We start from the raw sequence: 18,790 nt of genomic DNA, 5'->3' as shown, positions 1-18,790 counted from the left end.
TCAATATTCTCTCACTGAGACCCAAAAGATGTGTCTAAGAAGAAAAAGAGCCATTTTAAAAGGAATGAGATAAATTCTCACTCACCAGTGCAGATAGAATAAATTCACTGCACCATTGCCTGCTCTGAATTCTCTAGCTCACTTTAGTCATAGTTGTTTACATATAGGAGTCACTGGCAAGGCCAGATTTGTTGGCCTATCCCTAATTGCTCAAGTGGCTTGTTTGGCCAGTTAAGAATCAACTACGTTGTTGTCGGTCTGCAGTCACATACCTCAGACAGTATCACAGAATCTTTACAGTGTGGAAAGAGGCCATTTGGCCCATCGGGTCCATACCGACCAAGGCCCCTAACCTATCACATTTCTCATGGCCAATTCACCTAACGTGCACATCTTTGGACCATGGTAGGAAACTGGAGTATCCAGAGGAAAGCCACACAGACACAGCACGGAGGTGCAAACTCTACACAGACAGTCGCCCCAGGGTGGAATCGAACCTGGGTCCCTGCTACTGAGGTAGCAGTGCTAACCACTGAGCCACTGTGTCAATTGGGTAGAGAAATTCCCTTGTTGAAGGATATTAAAGAGACAGACCAATTTTCATCAACAATCATTGATGGCTGTCTTGATGGCCATTATTCACACTAGCTTTATATTCCAAATTTGTTAAGTTAAATTCCATTTTGGAATTTGACCGCGTGTCTCAAAGTGTTAGCCTTGGCCTCTAGATTAACACTCCAAGTTCACTATCACTGTGCCACCACCATCTCCCCTACATAGTCCATTTTGCGACAAAACAGAAACATTTTTTGCTGAGTAATCACTCAAAAATAAATGTCTCATGTCCTACAAAATCAGATGGATGTTTCCTGGAATAGCAGTAATGCACGTGGGCGGACTGTGTGCCAGGTTTGGAGCTTACTTCACTATGCCCTGCAAAGACACCACTTGGGAGGAATCAAGAATGTTTCAATCTGAAACATCATCCAGCTCAGAACACCATACTTACAACCTTCAGCTTTTTCTGAAAGTCTCCAAGCACAAATAAATAAAACACTACTGTGATCTGGACTCCAAAGGTAAAGAAGACTTTATAACAGTCAGACAGATCAACAACTCCTCGATGGAGGTGGTCAAATGTGTCATATATGCAGTTGTAATGTCCTTGAGTAGAAGGCAGCACTTGTAAGATTGGCTAACAGTGGGAAGGCAACATATATAAAACAAAACTGACGACATTTTAAATCCAAAACTGGTGTTTTTAAATGCACAATATGGAACACTGTATTTGTTTAATTAGCAATGATGACAACAAGGCTTATTTATATGGTTCCAGGGTTCTAGCGAACAATATGCTGCTTGGCAATTGACTGCTTTTGTTCTATGTTTTAGTCAATGCTGTTGAATGTGGTGTCTCAATTAACCCAGACACTAGGCCGTAAAGGGAATAATAAATATAACCTTTATAGAAAATCTTGAAAAAAAATAGAAGGCAGTACATCCCTCTCCACTGCACACCCTGTCACAAAGGAAATCTGCCATCCTTACCTGGTCTGGCCGACAATGTGATTCTGGACCCGTAGCAATATGGTTGACTTAACTCTGAAACAGCCTTACCAAGCTCCGGCTTACAGGCTTGTAGAGATGGGGTGATAAACGTGTCACCCACATCCCACAAACAAATAAAAAGTTTCATTGTAACACCATCCTGCTTTCTCCATATCAATACCACTCCTTCATTGTTGCTAGGATCAGTGTTCTAGGCTCCACTACATAGCCTCATTTTGGAAGCCTGAGTGTTATTGGAGAGAAAAGCCCATTATCACCTTTCCAGACTGACTAAAGGTGGCTAATAGTTGTAGGTTTGCCATAGTGCCCACATTCACAATGCAGTGAAAATAAAATGCAAGAATCAAGTCAGAAAGGTCTCAAAGGATGCAAAAGATACAAAGGATACAATATACAAAAGGTGCTCAAATTCACCAAAGATCCTCAGACAGCACCTTCAAATTCCCACCACTCACCATCCTGACTCAAAATATATTGCTGTTCCTCTACTGTCACTGGGTCAAATCTCAGAACTCTCTCTGTAATGGCATTTTGAGTCAACCCACAGCAGGTGGACTGTCGCAGTCCAAGAAGGCAGCTCACCACCACCTTCTCAAGGACAACTAGGGACAGGCAATAAATGCTGGCCCAGCCAGCGACGCCTACGTCCCACAGATGAATTAAAAGTTTATTGTGAGCACATCCATGTTCAAGGTTACTCAGACAGGGTGAAAAGCACCTTCAAACTTAAGGAACACAGCAAATACAGGGATTGGAATTGACTGCTGACTCCATCTTGTCCCAACCAGCAACATGGAACCAGGCTAGGTTGGAAACAGGAACACAAATGAAACTGGCAGCAGAGTACAGAAACAAATTAGTTCACTAGTTTTGGAGAGCTTTTAGCTGAAGGAAAATAGCCATTTCAAGCTGACAGCAGGAACCATACCAACATTTTCTGGTAAGATATCTATTGCACAAGGATGAGAAATTAAATTCACACACCACCTCCAGCAGGAGCATTACAAAGCATACTATTATCCTAATTCCCGTTACTAACTCATATCAACGACTACTGAACGTATTGACATGTCTCAAGACACTGCACAGGAACATTGTTGTAAAACAAGGCATGACACTGAGTGACATGAGGAGATATTGTGTCTAAAAGCAGAAATTGTAACAAGTGAAGGTGCAACCAATTGTACAACAGGTATATAATTGGGAATGGCAAGGACATCAGAAGTAAAAGAGTGTAGTTATCGCAGAGGGTTGTGGGGCTGGAGGAACTTACAGAGATAGGGTAGGGAAAGACCGTGGAGAGATTTGAAATACAGCCAGAGAACATAAGCCATCAACTTGTTGCTTGACTGAAAGCCGATGTACACCCGTGAGCACAAGGGTTTGTGGCGCGGACAGAATAGAAGCAGTGACAGGTGAATGGGACTTGCTCCTATTCACAACATGGACCTGTTGTAAAGTTTTGAATGGCCTCAAGTGGAATGTGAGACGAGTCAGGGTTGTACTGGAATTGTTCAGTCTAGATGAAACAAAAGTATGGTAGAGGGTTTCAGCAGCTGAGCGGGGGTGAACTTGCACCATATTATGGAGTGACAGTGGTGAAACTAACGAAACGATATGGAACCAGAATTGCTGTGGATTTTAAATTCTGCATTGCCTTCACTGACTTATAGAAACTGCTGCTGGAACATCAAATAAGCACAGCAGCAAAGAGAGGCTGAAGGAACTCCTGCAAATTATACCCCCATTTTCTTTTTAGGCTTTTAAAACTTCCAATTTCATTTATCACCATAATTTGCAACTTGTGTGACAGAAACGCAAAGTGGTCTCTGCTAAAGGGGTCATATTAATCAAAATATTTTGTATCCATAAGGGACAGGAGAAACCTGGAACAAGCTATATCAAAATAAAACAAAACTTGCATTACATGGTGTCTTTCATACCACTGAACATTCAAAGTGCATTACAACATGTATAATGGGAAACAGTACAACCATTTTGTACAGAATAGCGGGGGGGGGAGCGGTTTAGTTCAGTTGGCTAGATGGCTGTTTGTGTTGCAGAGTGTAACCAACACGAGTACAATTCCTGCATTAACTACAATGATTCTACTTTTCAACCTTTTCCCCTTGCCTAAGGTGTGGTGACCCTCAGGGTAAACTGACCAGCAGTTGTCAGTCTGTCTCTCTGTAATGAGAGAGCAGCTCTATGGTCCACGAGTACAATTCCTGCATTAACTACAATGACCTTTTCACCTTGCCTAAGGTGTGGTGACCCTCAGGGTAAACTGACCAGCAGTTGTCAGTCTGTCTCTCTGTAATGAGAGAGCAGCTCTATGGTCCAGTAAGACTATAGTGACTTTATCCTTTTAACTGGTTGAGAAATTATCAGGAGATGAGAGAAATATCACTCCTCTGCTTGTCAAATACTACTTGTGTTCACTGGAGGCGCAGAATATTTCACCTGGTTATGGACATGCTTCTGGTAAGGTGAGGTACAAATTACTCAGATCTACAGCACAGAAAAAGACCCTTCAGCCCATCAATTCATAACCCATCTAACTATTCTAACCCCATTTTCCAGCACTTGGCCCTTAGTCCTGTATGCCTTGGCATCAAGTGCACATCTCAATGCTTCTGAAATGTTGAGGGTTTCTGCCTGTTCCACTCTTACAGGCAGTAAGTACCACATTTACCCCACCCTCTGTCGAAAATTTCTTTCCTCACATCTCCTCGACACCTTTTGCCTCTTACCTTAAATCTATGCCCCACTCACTGGTGCTTCCAACAAGGGGAAATGTTTCTTCCTGTCTAGGCCCTCATAATATCATACATTTCAATCATTTGCCTGGAGGTCAGAGGCTGAGGGGGGAGTGACCTAAATCATGAGGGGCATGGATAGGGTGAATAGCCGAAGTCTTTTTCCGAGGGAGGGTGAGTCCAGAACTAGAGGGCAAGGTTTAAGGTGAGAGGGGTAAGATTTAAAAAGGGACCTGAGGGGTAACATTTTCATGTAGATGACAGCGCATGTTTGGAAGGAGCTGCCAGAGGAAGTGGTGGAGGTAGGTACAATTACAACATTTAGAAGGCATCTTGGTGGGTACATAAACATGAGGGGTTTACAGCGATATGGTCAAATGCTGGCAATGAGACTATATCAGTGTGGTCAGCAGGGGCGAGTTGGACCAAGGTCTGGTTCCGTGTTGAATGACTCTATGTAGCTCCCTCAGTCTCCTCTGTTCTAAGGAAAACAACCCCAGTCTACTCAATTGGTCTTCGTAACTAAAGCTCTCCAGCTCAGGCCCATTCAAAACGTCAGGGACTATTTGAGATGAGAGATGTAAAACACGTGCGCTTAACTATCCATGTTTGGTCTTATGCAAATCCAACGGAATGGTGGTATGGCTCCACCTGAAAGTCCAGTAACATCCACAAACTTATGACCAGAAATAGAGAAGTAATTTACTGCATGACCACACCTGATTAGCCTTATTTTTGCAGTCTGCTAGAATATACAAAAACCCAAATGCCCAGATAACTGGGTTAATTGAAAGCTTAAGGCTGCAGAATTAAACTGAGGCCATTCCTAACTTCTCAAATAAACACCAGAGATTCTACAGCACCATACCCAAGACAAGCAGTGGGTTCTTCAGTGTCCTGGCCAATAATGATCCTTCAAACAATATTACAAAAGCAGACTATACGCTCATAATCTCATTGCTGTTTGTAAATTGGCTGCTGCTTCTTGTATTATAAACGTGACTGCCCTTCAGAAGTGCTTAATCAACAGTAAAACACAGACAACTGCAGGTCATTAGAGACACTTCAGAAATGCGAGTCTTTTTCTCACCGAGCACCGCCAGGGTCACATTGCTGCCTGTGCAAGGAAAGTGGCTACCACATTTGTTGCTTTTTTTTTTGGTGTGGCTTCCCAGGCCATTTCAAAGCTCAGTTAGAGTTAATCATATTGCAATGTGTCTGGAGTCACTGTAAGAGACATTAAACAATGACTACATTTCAAATGATAAGTATACAGCCCCCTTGAGCCAGCTGTCATTTGATAATAGCTGACCTGATAGTGCCCTCAATTTCTGCGCAACCCTGCATTCTCTGCCCCCAGAGAAAATAATTCTACAGTCTACCTACCTTTACAGAAATTACTTTCCACTTCCACCTTAAATATTATTTTTAAACTGCCTCTTGTTCTAGGCTCCCTCATAAGGATCATTCTCTCAGTTCCCATGTGGTCAAGAACACGCAGAATCGTACATGTTTAAGAAAGATCATGTGAAAGGTATTATATAAAAGACAATTGTTAATAAAATTTGGAGGAATTGAAAAGGAAGGAAGAAATTAAATCATTCACTAGTTGAAATATTTGGGTTTGAATTTCAGGGAGCTAGGTAACATTCTTGCTAGGTGCCAAATTGTGGCAATGCACTTAACTAGATCCACTGGTTGATCCAGACAGAACTATTATCTTGGTTAGACAAGCCAATGAATCTTGTGTGTGGGCATGCACAGGTAACGACTTGCATTCTTATGGCATCTCATGCCTTCTTTGCAGAAACATCCTGTGGTGTTAGTTACTTCACACCAAGCGCTGTTGTATTGTTTGCTATTTCACATGCAAAAGTGCCACAGAGATGAATGACCACTCAATCTGATTTTGGACAATATTGGTTGAAGGAGGAATTGTGCAGGAATAGGATCTTTAATGTTTACTTCAATCACCAGGACAGGTAGATTGGACCATCATGTTAACACCTCCAGCATTCTGTCATTCCTACACTAAGCTGTCAACCTAAATGTTGCGGTCTTAAGTCAGGCTTGAGTCTACAATATTCACACTCAGAAATATGAATGTTGTCAAAGCTGAAACCTTATGTAGTTCACCAACTGCCTGGCATATATCTAATTTGTTTTGGGTAAAGCTGTTAACGAGCAATAGCGATGGGTTAGTTCAATCAATTCAAATGTTCACTGTAGTTTAATCTTTATTTCAGGATCTTTGAGACAAAAAATAAAATTCCTATTTTCTACTTTTATCCATTTATAAGAACTGCTCATTAAAGACCAGGCACAGTACAACAGAAAAGGCTCCATGTTCATCAATTTCAAATCTTGGAAGATTTTAATTCCAGTTCATTCAGAAACAATATGGGATTCTTCTCAACATTTTAAACTTTTTAAAAAATCTTTACCTGTGGAATGATTCCAGGTTGCACTCATTTTAACACAGAGACTGAACAAACTCATTAGTTTGAGTTATTCGCCAAGATCTTCACCTTTCCAGTCAGTGACATTAATTAATTTGATGAGGAGCTGACAGCAGACTGAACTGATTGCAGCATCAGGCTGGTTCCTGTGCTGTCCACGAACAGGCAGCAGCAATCTCAAACTGTTTAAAGCATTGGCGGGCTGGCATTGCAGCAGTCCTATTCTCTTCACTTCCGCAAATGTCTGTCTATATGCAGCAGTAGTAAGAGGGAGTGAGACAGGCACTTGTGGGGTTGGCAGGTTCTTTGTGGCTGTGTGTCATGTCAGCTGGATGTAGCAGATGTACATAATATTGTTTTGGGAATCCCCAGCAACCTCCTTTTATCACATGCCCTGTTTGAGAACATGTCAGATGGGCTGGCTTTTGCACAAACTGGAAGAGAGTTTGGGTTGGAGGCAGGGCAGTGTCCATCTAACTCCAGTCTTCAAACATAGCAGGTGGACAAAGTAGTGACACTACTTTACCCAGCTCAAAACAAGGGAGATGGCGGCAGACTAGATAAATTAGAGTGTGAAATGAAAAACTGAACCAGCATGGCACTTGTGAAAGATCCAGATCCTCAACATCAATAACAAGAGATTCTCAAACCTAATGATTAAAAATGCAACATAATGAAGCACGCAGTAAAAAGTCCATGTGGTGCTATGTATACATACCATGATAAGGAGCTCCTCCTTCTAAGGACAGAACATGCAATACTATTATTACACAGCCCCCCCCCCCCCAACTGAACTTCATCTGGGTACTTTGCAACTTAACCATCTTCAGAGCTACACTTTTTTTAAAAAAAAAGGGGAGGTTACACCAATTTACAGTATACTCCAAATTCTGTTTGCGAGGAGAAAAAGAAGGAAAGTATCAGAGACCCTGCTGTTTCCTAGGACTCCCTTTATTGAGGGGGGGTAATGTTGAAGTGGTACAGTATCTAACTTCAGATTGCCTGTAAGGAAAAGCACATCAGAAGAGGAGTCTTCGTTTTATCATTTGAGGACACTATGTTAGTCATTTGCTTTCTTCAATTGCCGAGAAGAGATTCAGACTTTCACTAGTACATCTATGGGAAGGACTGGACACCTCATGCTGCAGTTGGAAGAACAGGGTTGAACAGTTTGCAAAACCCAAGAAGAAATAAGGATCTTGTGAGGCTGCGCTATTGTTCAGTTCAGTTCAGTTTGCTGTGCATCCCTCGGTTTCTGGTTACATTTGAAGTATTAAACTCCATTCAGAAATACTGAACATTCAGAGCAGGACTCGAACCATTACACGATACAAAATTGTTTTAATCCCTTCCAGCCTTTCCAAACTTCAGCCGCGGAAGCCAAAGAAACCTTTAATGTAGCCAGTGAGGCCTCCTCGCCCTTTCTGTTCCACTTTGTCCTCCAAGGCCGGGAATGTTGCATGGTTGAGAGCCAGGTCAAAAAACAGAGGCTTGCATGGAATTGGCTGGAATTCCGGTGGAAACCGCACCAGATTGGCATTTTTAGTGACCAATGAGGGATCGATGCGAAAAACATCCAAACACTCTCTGAGAGGCTGTGAGAGAAACAGAGTTTAGTCACATCTAGAGCCCTAACATGCAAAGGCACAGCTTAAACAGTGATCACCAGAGGGACTACCATCACAACGTGTGAACTGGTGAGCTCAGTAATCCTGGTAGGTGAACTGGGTTATATACCAGACCTTTCTCCAATGTCACCTCAACACTTCCTAAAACCACATACTTCATTTCTTAAAATGTCTCCAACTTTAATTTCACACTTTTGAAGATGGTGACCCATTAAGGTACATTATAATACACATTAGTGGAACTGCAGACAAAGGTCACTGCTCTTTGTGTACTAATTTGACCAAGGGGACAGTCCTGTCCTCAACAAGTGTCCACACACAACCGGCCACTTGGTTTGTGCTGTTTCTCCCTCACCTTGCTCAGAGACTGTGAAGCCAACCACAATGCTACAAATCATTCCAAGTTGGGAGAAACTGATTCAATGTTGACTGACTATGGACTGCATGGTTCATAGAGATTTTTACCCACTAACAGAATAACTGAACACATTCCAGCACAGTGCGAGAGATCACTGACAAAATCTTATGAAAGGAGAGTTTTTTGCCGTTGAGAGTGATCATCTGGAATGCACTTCCTGAGAGAGTGGTGGAAGCAATTTTGAAACAGACTTGCAAAATGAAATGCTCTCAACCCATTAAATTGAGGAAACAAAATACAGGAAAAAGGAGAAGGAGTTATGGGAAGGGCTGTGATGGGATTAATTAAATATCTTTTCCCAAAGAGTTGGTAGCCACACTGAACAAATTGCCCCTCTTGGTGCTGCTTAATTCTAACGACAGGAGGAATATGGGGTAAGGGGAGGTTAGAAGCAGACAGCATGTCCTCAACAGTTTCAAGGCACTAATAGCTTCATTTCTTGGGCTTTTGCATTTTTAACCTAAAGGTTCCACTCTACTGATAGCATTCCCCTTAAGACCACAGAGCAGTTCTTAACATCTAGAACATTCTCTTCCTCGGTGAAATATGTGCAAGAACAAGGAACAAAATTAAGACAATTTCCATTCTGTCAGCATCATTGCTTGCCTTCCTTATGTCCTCCTTATAGTACTCAGTTACCTGGGCTGAAAGGACAATCCACTGAAATCTCCTGAGGGGCTAAGGAGGAAAGATGGCAAACTACATTTATGGAGATGTGCTTGATCTCAGTCAGAAGGACGATCAGATTACATTCAGCATCTTAGGCAGGTTGGTGTTGGAAGATCCCATTTACAACTATTAAACCTTTTCAGTTGATATTCAGATCTCCCAGACTGTGAAAGGACAAAGCCCTCACTGCAACATGTAGTAAGTTACTTTACTAAATATAAACAGATATACAAAACAAAGCCCGCTCAATAATCCAATGAAAGCTGGGAGAACAAGCATAATCAGGTTTATCCTCTACCCGAGACGCGGACAAGGTTCAATGCCCTACTTTCAGTTTGGAATGAGCGTAATAATGGAAGGCTGGATCATTGTAAAAAACCTCTAAATAATTGGCTATGACAGCACACAACACACTCATCCAACATTCAAGTGTCACTACAAGATGCTCTCCTGTTTACTCTCCATGACCTTGAATATTCCTATTTTTCAAACAACTTTGAAGTAGATTGAACAGATCTGTTTAAATCACTACAAAATTTCACATAACAGGCATTCCTCAAGAGAGATTTATTTCCCCAAAACATTTTTTATTCCCTGTAAGTAATGCTGATAAAAAGAGAAACATTTTGAGGAAGCTGTTCACCAGGATTCATAAGAAATACCAAAGTAAAAGGAAAACAACATTGTACCATACGAGGTGGAAGAGCTGATTGATACACCAGTAGACTGTTAAAATTTTAAACTCATCAGGTTGACAAAACTTAGCAGTTAACTATCAGTCATCATGAATGGGTGCATTCTCCATGCCACACTTCTATTAATCAGTCCACTGGACAAATAATCAACACTCTTCTCTCATACAATAGAAATGACATTTTCCTTTACATTGCTAATTCTTGAGAACTCTCAATGAGTGAAATACGAAAAGCTTTGACAGAAATGTATGTTATTCAATATTTGAATTCTGTACTACCAACGAATTCTTGCGACTATCTTGAAATGTGTGTTTTGATTAGGAAAAAACTGTAACCCTTCATAATTTTGACGATCTCTAAGGAATCACAACGGAAATTCTCTGAGCAGCTGTGTACACTTAACAGCAATGTTTCCCTGTGGTGATCGCAACTTCAACAGTCTCAAGATGGGAATATACTCTGCCAAACACTTGATATAGTTAATTTGATTGAACAAATGTGGTGATTTACAATTTTGTTTGCGCTATTCTTTCTGACAATTTGTTTGCCATATCTTCAAATCCAATTTCCTCGAGTGACAGCTGCCACAAGTGTCTAGGAAACCCTTACCTTGCTGTCTTTGACTTGAAGCTGTGACACCATCTCTGAGACATCCTCTGTGTCTGTGAACAGTGGTTATGAAAAACATAATTGCATACCATAAGCAATTTACAATACCTCCACATGCATAGGACAGTACTAAAGATACTTATGCCGAAATATCCTCTATTCTTTCATGGAACATAGCTTTGCTGCTCGGGCCAGCATTTCTACTCACTCTTAACCACCTTTAACCTGTTGTTCGGTTATTTCATGGAGCAGTTAAGGATTTATTACACTGCTGGGAGTCTGTAGTCATACATAGTCCAGATAAATAAGAATGCCCAATTTACTTCACTAAAACACGTTAATGAACCAGACGGATTTTTACAAGAATCGATGATAGTTGTCAGTATTACCATCACCAAGACAAGCTTTATACTGCAGATTTATTTCAAATTAAAATCCACCATGGTGGGATTTGAACCCCAGTATCCAGAGGATTAGCCTGGGTTTCTGGATAACTAGCTTTCAGTATTACCATTCCACCACCATCCCTCCAACGAGCATCAGATTCTCAATCTTTCCTGGATTTCCCTATTCATCTTGTCTAGACAGCTGATGATTTTGAATATCTGTACCAAATCTCCACTTTTCTCAAAGAATAACCATCCTAACTTCTCCAACAAAACAACATGTCCAACCTTGCTCAACCCTGGAACCTTGCTCCACCAGATATATCTTAATGACTTGAATCTTGTCTGCAAGGCACAGTTTAAAAACTACAGCTCATGCGAAACTTGGAACCATTGCAAATCATAAGCTAGTATAGAATTTTGAAAGGACATAGGTTGGTGAAATGTATGCATAAGTAGTAGAAAAAAATGAAGGGGTACGAAGTGATTTATTTTGGTAGGCAGCACACCAATGCAATACAAGATAACGGTAAAATTGTAGATGGGGTATAGGAGCAGAGGACCCTGATGCATACGTGCATAAATCATTAAGGGTGGTAGAACAGGTTGAGTGTGTGGACTCTAAAGTATATGACTTCATGGGATTCCTCAGCACGGACCAATATTACAAAAGCAAAGAAGGTAATGTTACAACTGTGAAAATCGTTGGGTTAGCTCTGACTAGTGTGAGCTGAAAATGTTTTGCTGGCACAGCGCAGCAGGTCAGGCAGCTTCCAGGGAACAGGAGAATCGACGTTTCGGGCATAAGCCCTTCGGCTTATGCCCGAAACGTCGATTCTCCTGTTCCCTGGATGCTGCCTGACCTGCTGCGCTGTGCCAGCAAAACATTTTCAGCTCTGATCTCCAGCATCTGCAGTCCTCACTTTCTCCTCTGACTAGTGTGATACAAGCAGTACTGAGCATTACTGTACAGGAAATATGTGAAGGGATTAGAGAGAGAACAGAAAAGATCGTGAGGCAGCTCAGATATAAGGCTTCCTTTAATCATATTGCTACTGTACCTTTTATTCCATAAGTTGTAACTTTACTAAACATATATGCAATGAGTAATTCGCCAACTATGCACACCAGGTACAGATGGTGACAACTATTGCAAAACCTTCTGTTGCTAGGGAGCTAGCATGCATCAGTATACAGAAGGGAAGTATTTTTTCCTTCAGAGATTAAATTATCTTCTCCATTAAATAAAGAAGGAATCCCAACACTAAGCAAAGAATTCCAGTACTTTTTTCAGATACATCCCTGCAAATAAGCCCACTACCTCTTCATGACATACACATTTAAAACAACCTCCCAACATATGCACCACTAAAATAGTAAGATACTTCGTATAGAGGAGCAATTAATGACCAGAAGTTGACACTGATCAGCATGAAAGGCTCTTAGGATAGTTGATTAAACTTGATCAAAAAGAAAGCTTTCAGCAGTGTCTTTAAGGAAGAAAGAGGCAAAAAAAAAAGAGGTTTAGTGAGGGAATTCCAGAGTTTTGGGATAGGCATTGAAGGCATAGCCACTAAGGGTAAAAGGAAGATGTGCAATTGGTCTGAACTGGGAATGTAGAAGGCTCAGGTAATTTAAGGACTTTGATAAGGAGAAATTTCGAAACAAGGATGAAAACCTTTACATTGACGGACTATTAGATTTGTGGTATGATGCAGATCAACGAGCACAGCTGATGGATAACAGAACTAGATGAATTAGGATAGGAGTAGCAGGAACTGTATCTGAGCTCAAGTTTACGGAGAGGCCAAGGTGCAAGATTAGCCACAAGGTCACTGAAACAGAGAGGTCTGAAGGTAGCAGCAGAATGAATGAGGCTTTCAGCTGAACTGATGCAAGGGTGGAGCTCATCACACCATAAGGGTGAAAATAAATATTTGGGTGCCAGAGTGGTCTGTGGTAGGATGTCCAGTATAAGAATTAAATAGGAGCTTACAGTTTCAGTAACAAACAGAGGACAGGGAGATGTTCTGGTATCAGTGGCTAGGGAGTGATTTTAAGCTAGGGACCAAAGACCAAAGCTTTAGCCTTCCCAATACTTCAACTAAAGGAAATTTCTGCTAATCCAGTGCTGGATGACATACAAGTAGTCAGGCAATTTAGGGAAGTGAAGGGGGTCAAGACGGAAATTATTCCTTCCTGCCCAAATTTGGCTGTTTCCATTTTATTGGAAGTTCCACATAGTTTGAGATAACTATCATGCTATATTAGCAATTTTTGAGACGTCGGAAGAACTGAAAAAAAAAGTCGGACAAACTAGCAGGAAACTTGCTACCATCATACATGAACACCAACTAGCCACTCTCACTAGTTTCCATATATACAAAGAAGGACACCACTTTGACTGGGACAACATACACATCCTAGGACAAGTGAAACAAAGACCCGCACGAGAATTCTTAGAGGCTTGGCATTCTAACCAGAACCCGATCAATAAACACATTGATTTAGGTCTTATCTACCTCCCCTTGAAAAAAAGAACCAGAAATGATATCACCCACCTTAAGAAACCCAAGAGCTATAAATAGAGAGGTGGGACATATCACCAGCACTTCACCGGAGACTCTCATTGATGATGTTACCCAGTATGGTGACAAAATGTCTGAAAACAAGCCTTCAAGCTCAGCGAGCTAACTTACATACTTATGCTACATGATTAAATGCCCAGGTACTCACCTAGAATAGCAGCTGCCTGTACTGAGTATTTCTCAGCATTGACTCGTGCTGCTAGGTCCTTCACATCAGGGAGATCCTGCACAGAAGTAGCACCACATTAATCAAATGCTTCTGTACAAGTGGTCAGGAGTTAACTTTGTGGCATCTATATTACATTTTTCTCAACAGCTTCATAGTTCTCATAAATACTGCTTTTGTACTGCAATACAAACACTGTACTTGCACACAGTTGCACGATCAGAAATTATGCTTACCTACACTCAATTCAATACTCATTTAATTCTGAGACATATTACATTTAGAGAACACATTAGTTCAAACTTTGTATAATTGAGGCACGAAGCAAGGAAATGTAACAAAATACAATCAAAATTAACGTAGGAGAAAATTTTGCAATGTTTTCATAAAAACATCTTCAGACAATATTTTAGAAAACTAGTTTAAATGGTAAATTCGGGCTACTGGCCAACCCGAAGCTGCCTTACTTAAACAGTGGTTTCCAGAAAAGGCACCATTTATTGAAACCACAATGTTCAGTTTCCTGTCACTAACTGACCATATTCATATAGGAGCTTTGAGATTGAACCTCAGTAACCTATTCCATCATGGCAGGTGTCACAATGGAGCCTGATTATCTCTGCATCTAACATCCATACAGTCTAAAAGAGATCACAGGTTTGCTGTCAGGAACAAAAAGCTGGCCGATTTACACATCCCTTGCCGATAAAATAAAAACCACCCCAAAATCAGTGTGCCAGTCGAAGGTAGTAAACAGGAGGCAGGGCCTGACTGAGAAATCCCATCCTGCAAGTAGTACCTAACATTTCAAAACTCTCCTTTACCAGAATACCTGTGTCGAGCTTATTTCACTGCTCTTTACTCTACATAGATTTGATAAACATAATGCAACCCAAGAAAAGATGGTGTTATTCTCAAAGTTAAATAGCATTAACCAAACATTTGATCATATTGGAAGTTTTACCAACAGATAAGAGACAGAGAAAGAGAAAGAGATTCATTCTCAACAACACTGTTCAAGTGAAGGAGATGTAAAGTAATAAATGCTTAGACCAACTTAGAGTATTGCTAGATAGACAAAGCTGAGAAGGAATATGGTGACAAGTGGTTAAGCCAACAGGAGAACTTCCTTAGGTTTCCTCCTATCTTTAAATTTCATTGAAGTGATTCACAATCTGTTACTTTTGAAGGGCAAATGTTATTGTTTAAAAAGGAAGATGTAGCAGCTGACTTGTGCATAAGACCACAGAGAAGTAAATGGGAGGACAGAAGAAACAGTGATGTATTGAGTAGTCTTTTCTCAAAAGTGACATCACCTTGCGTGGAATTTGGGTCTGTATTTGATAGCTCAAACAATCTACTCAACAATATGGGGGCCAAGGAAAATACTAAAACACAAAGTATGAGTTGCCATGTGTTTAGCGGTCTGATTTCCCAAAAAGTCTATTTAGATATCTTGAACCAGCCACTGGAAGCAATGTCCAAAATAACAGCATTATTTATGGTCCTTTTGCCATTGTTTACAATCTGGAAACACAAATGACAAAATGTGGCATACAAAATGCAGTACCTGTATATGATTTGTAAATTTTGTGGTCTGTGCCTGTGCCTCAGATGTGTATTTAAGGACCCGCTCATACAGGACCAAGGCTTCACTCCACTTCTTCACAAGGACATAGGATTGGGCAATGAAGAAGCACCTGGAAAAGAGAGGACACTGAGACCAATGCAGAGAAAGCCCCTTTTCCAGAACACAAATATCTTACAACTCTGAAGTACATTGTGAAACAAACAAACTGATTCAAAAGTTCCTGATGACCCCAAACAGCTTCCGAATCTGATATATCAGCATCTGGGCAGTCACTTCAGTGAAAAGATGATTTTGAATTTATGAAGCACCATGGCATGCCACTAAAACCATTAACATGAAACTTACTAAATTATGTAGTTTAACCTATCAGTGTAAACAAGATGATCCCACGGGGGAAAATCAGGTTTTTTAACCACAATATCCAGAATGTTTTGAAGTTCTGAAGATTGCTGTGAACAGGTCAGTTCTGAAGAATGGTTTATAAGCTGCTTCGGTTGATTGGCCAGGCCATTGTGCTCATCTGCCCTTTTCAGAATCCCCCACACCATACCTCCAACGCTTACGGGAAACACTCAGTGTTCAACCTTTCACAAATATTGGCTTGATGCAGTTATTATTTTAATTTATCTTTCAAAAGATGATCCTGCCAATGATGCAGCACTCTCTCAGGCATGGGCTAATTTCAATGACTGGAGTGGTCTTAAACACTCAACCTTCAGCCTGGTGCTATCAGTGGAGCCTCGCAGATATCAGACTCTGACATTTCTATTATGGCAGTGCAAGCCGACTGGACTTGCCTGCTTCTCTGCTTTTCTTGCTACCTGTAAATTCTGTTGGAACTGGGGGCAGAAGCATTCCGATGGAAGTGGGGTAAAATCAAATTTACAAATAGCCCACTTCTAATTTTGTTTTGAAGATCTGAAGTTCTTTGGCATGACAGCCAAACGACCGTCCCACTTTACAGCAGCAAGGTGCGCCTGGGAATTCCCTGGCCCGCTGATGACAGATATCTGGGGAATGCTGACAGTGGGGCAGGTGCTCAGTCCTCCCCCCCCCCACTCCATGAGCAGGACCCCACCCTGAGATTTGGGGTGAGGTTACAGCAGACCAACAGGTTGAAGCCCCACCCTGTTGTAATTGGTGGCAGGGCAGCACCTCATTTTAAGTCAGGGTCATATTCATTTTTATTTGCTATTCACCTGGGAGCGTTTATTCTCTAGGCGGGGCTGCCAAGCAAGAATACTGCTTGTTTAATTTAAATCCACCTTTGTTCCATGATACATTTTTAAATTATCTTTAATGATTTACTCCAATATTGGCTCACTACACCCCATTACACAGGCAAGATTGAAAGAGCTAGATATTTTATCATCCTGTTTAGAAACTTTATTATACATCTCTGGAGCAGGTGGGGCTTGAACCAAAGCCTCCTGACTCAGAGTTAGGGACACTGCCACTGCTCCACAATCACACCTAGTAACTAAAATGGCTTGTTATTTTTAACCAGCCTATTCAGACATCTTATGACACATATCTAAGGCAGTTGGGACTGGAACCCGGGCCATCTTGCTTTGAAGCAACATCACCACTATTGCATAAGAGTCATAGAGACGTAGAGCACAGAAACAGACTATTCGGTCCATATCATCCATGCCGACCAGATATCCCAACCCAATCTAGTCCCAACTGCCAGCACTGGCCCATATCCCTCTAAGCCCTTCCTATTCATATACCCATCCAGATGCCTTTTAAATGTTACAATTGTACCAGCCTACACCACTTCCTCTGGCAGCTCATTCCATACACGTACGACCCTCTGCCCCTTAGGTGTCTTTTCCCGCTCACCCTAAACCTATGCCCTCTAGTTCTGGACGCCTCCACCCCAGGGAGGAGACCTTGTTTATTTACCCTATCCATGCCTCTCATGATTTTATAGATCTCTATAAGGTCACCCCTCAGCCTACGACGCACCAGGGAAAACAGTCGTCTGAAATCGAAATGTTCCTTATTTTGCTCTTTTCACAGAGATGTTATTGTCTCTGGAGCAGGTGGAACTTGGACCTGGGTGTTCCAGTTCAGAGGTAGGGATGCCAGCATTGCTCCACAACAGTCCCTTGTGACCATCAGGGCTACACAATCAGGCCTGGTTATAGTCTATAGCTGGCTATAATGGATTCAATTATCTCACCATAAATAAGGTGCATTGTTGAAGCCGCTGTCCATAGAAAATACCCCACGAGGGAAGATGGTGGCTGGGGAACTTGACTGAAAAAGAATAAGGGAGCAACGACTGAAGGGTGGTTTACTTTTTAGTGGAGAAAACGGCTGAGCTACATTTCAGTGAATGTGGGACTGCTGGGTACTCTAACCTAATAATTCTAACCTGTAGAGCTACTCCATTCAGAATATTCAGTATATTCTCTGCTAATTCTGGTTGCATTTCAGGTTTTGAAATACCGGAAATAAAACCAAAAATTTGCACAGAATATACTGGATATTCAGAATAGGAACTTCAACCAAACTTTCACCATGTGAAAAGTTAAATATTTGCAATTTAAGAATACTTTGCTGTTAATGAATGCCTGAATGGGTACAGAGGGATTTTCTTATGAGACATTGAGTAGGTTGGTTTGTACTGGAATTTAGAAGAGACAAGATATTATTGAAATAGGTTCTTAAGGGGCTTGAGGAGATGACACAGAGGGGTGGTTTCCCCTTGTGGGAAAGTCTAGGACCAGAGGGGATAAATCCAGAATAAAGGGATCACACATCTAAGACAGATAAAAGGAACTTCTTCTCTCAGAAGGTAGTGAATCTGTAGAATACTTTACAGCAGCAGGCTGCTGAGACTGGGTTGTTAAGTTTATCCAAGGCTGAGACAGGGAATCGAGGACTATGGGAAAGTGAAGATTAGGATTATCAGATTAGTCATGACCTTGAACAGCACAGCAGACTTGGTGGGCTAAAAAGGCCTACTTTCTGCTCCTGTTCAATATACTTTGCACCCCACAAATCCGTGCAACAGAAAGAGGACATTCAATTTCAACGGTCACTCCTGCATTGTAATTTAGAAGCATAGGATCGGTTGAAATTCCATGTTTAAAATGAAAAGATTGGAATTTAGCTTCGAGTTCTTTGCCTCTGAGTAAAACACAGCCAAACCAATGTGGTTTCTTAGTAGCAGATAGTGTACCTAAGTAAACAAATCAGTAAGCATAATCAAATGTTAGGAACAATTAACATCCATCAGTGG

The 18,790-nt window shown here is 41.3% G+C and overlaps 1 protein-coding gene across 1 annotated transcript in view; it reads right to left on the bottom strand.

The window, feature by feature from the left end:
* Nucleotides 1-6,547: 6,547 nt before the first annotated feature.
* srp68 (signal recognition particle 68) overlaps nt 6,548-18,790 on the bottom strand; it is a 58,815-nt gene continuing 46,572 nt past the window's right edge. The window contains exons 12-15 of the mRNA XM_043714321.1: nt 15,517-15,646; nt 13,929-14,004; nt 10,807-10,859; nt 6,548-8,382 (exon numbers count right to left, since the gene is read on the bottom strand). Of these exons, the coding sequence (XP_043570256.1) occupies nt 8,155-8,382; nt 10,807-10,859; nt 13,929-14,004; nt 15,517-15,646 (487 nt within the window). The 3' untranslated portion in view covers nt 6,548-8,154. The remainder of the gene's footprint in view (nt 8,383-10,806; nt 10,860-13,928; nt 14,005-15,516; nt 15,647-18,790) is intronic.

The sequence above is a fragment of the Chiloscyllium plagiosum genome, chromosome 24 (assembly GCF_004010195.1).
Source record: "Chiloscyllium plagiosum isolate BGI_BamShark_2017 chromosome 24, ASM401019v2, whole genome shotgun sequence".
NCBI lineage: Eukaryota > Metazoa > Chordata > Chondrichthyes > Orectolobiformes > Hemiscylliidae > Chiloscyllium > Chiloscyllium plagiosum.
The sequence above is the reverse complement of the archived record's forward strand: the minus strand, read 5'-3'. Positions and strand labels throughout refer to the sequence as shown.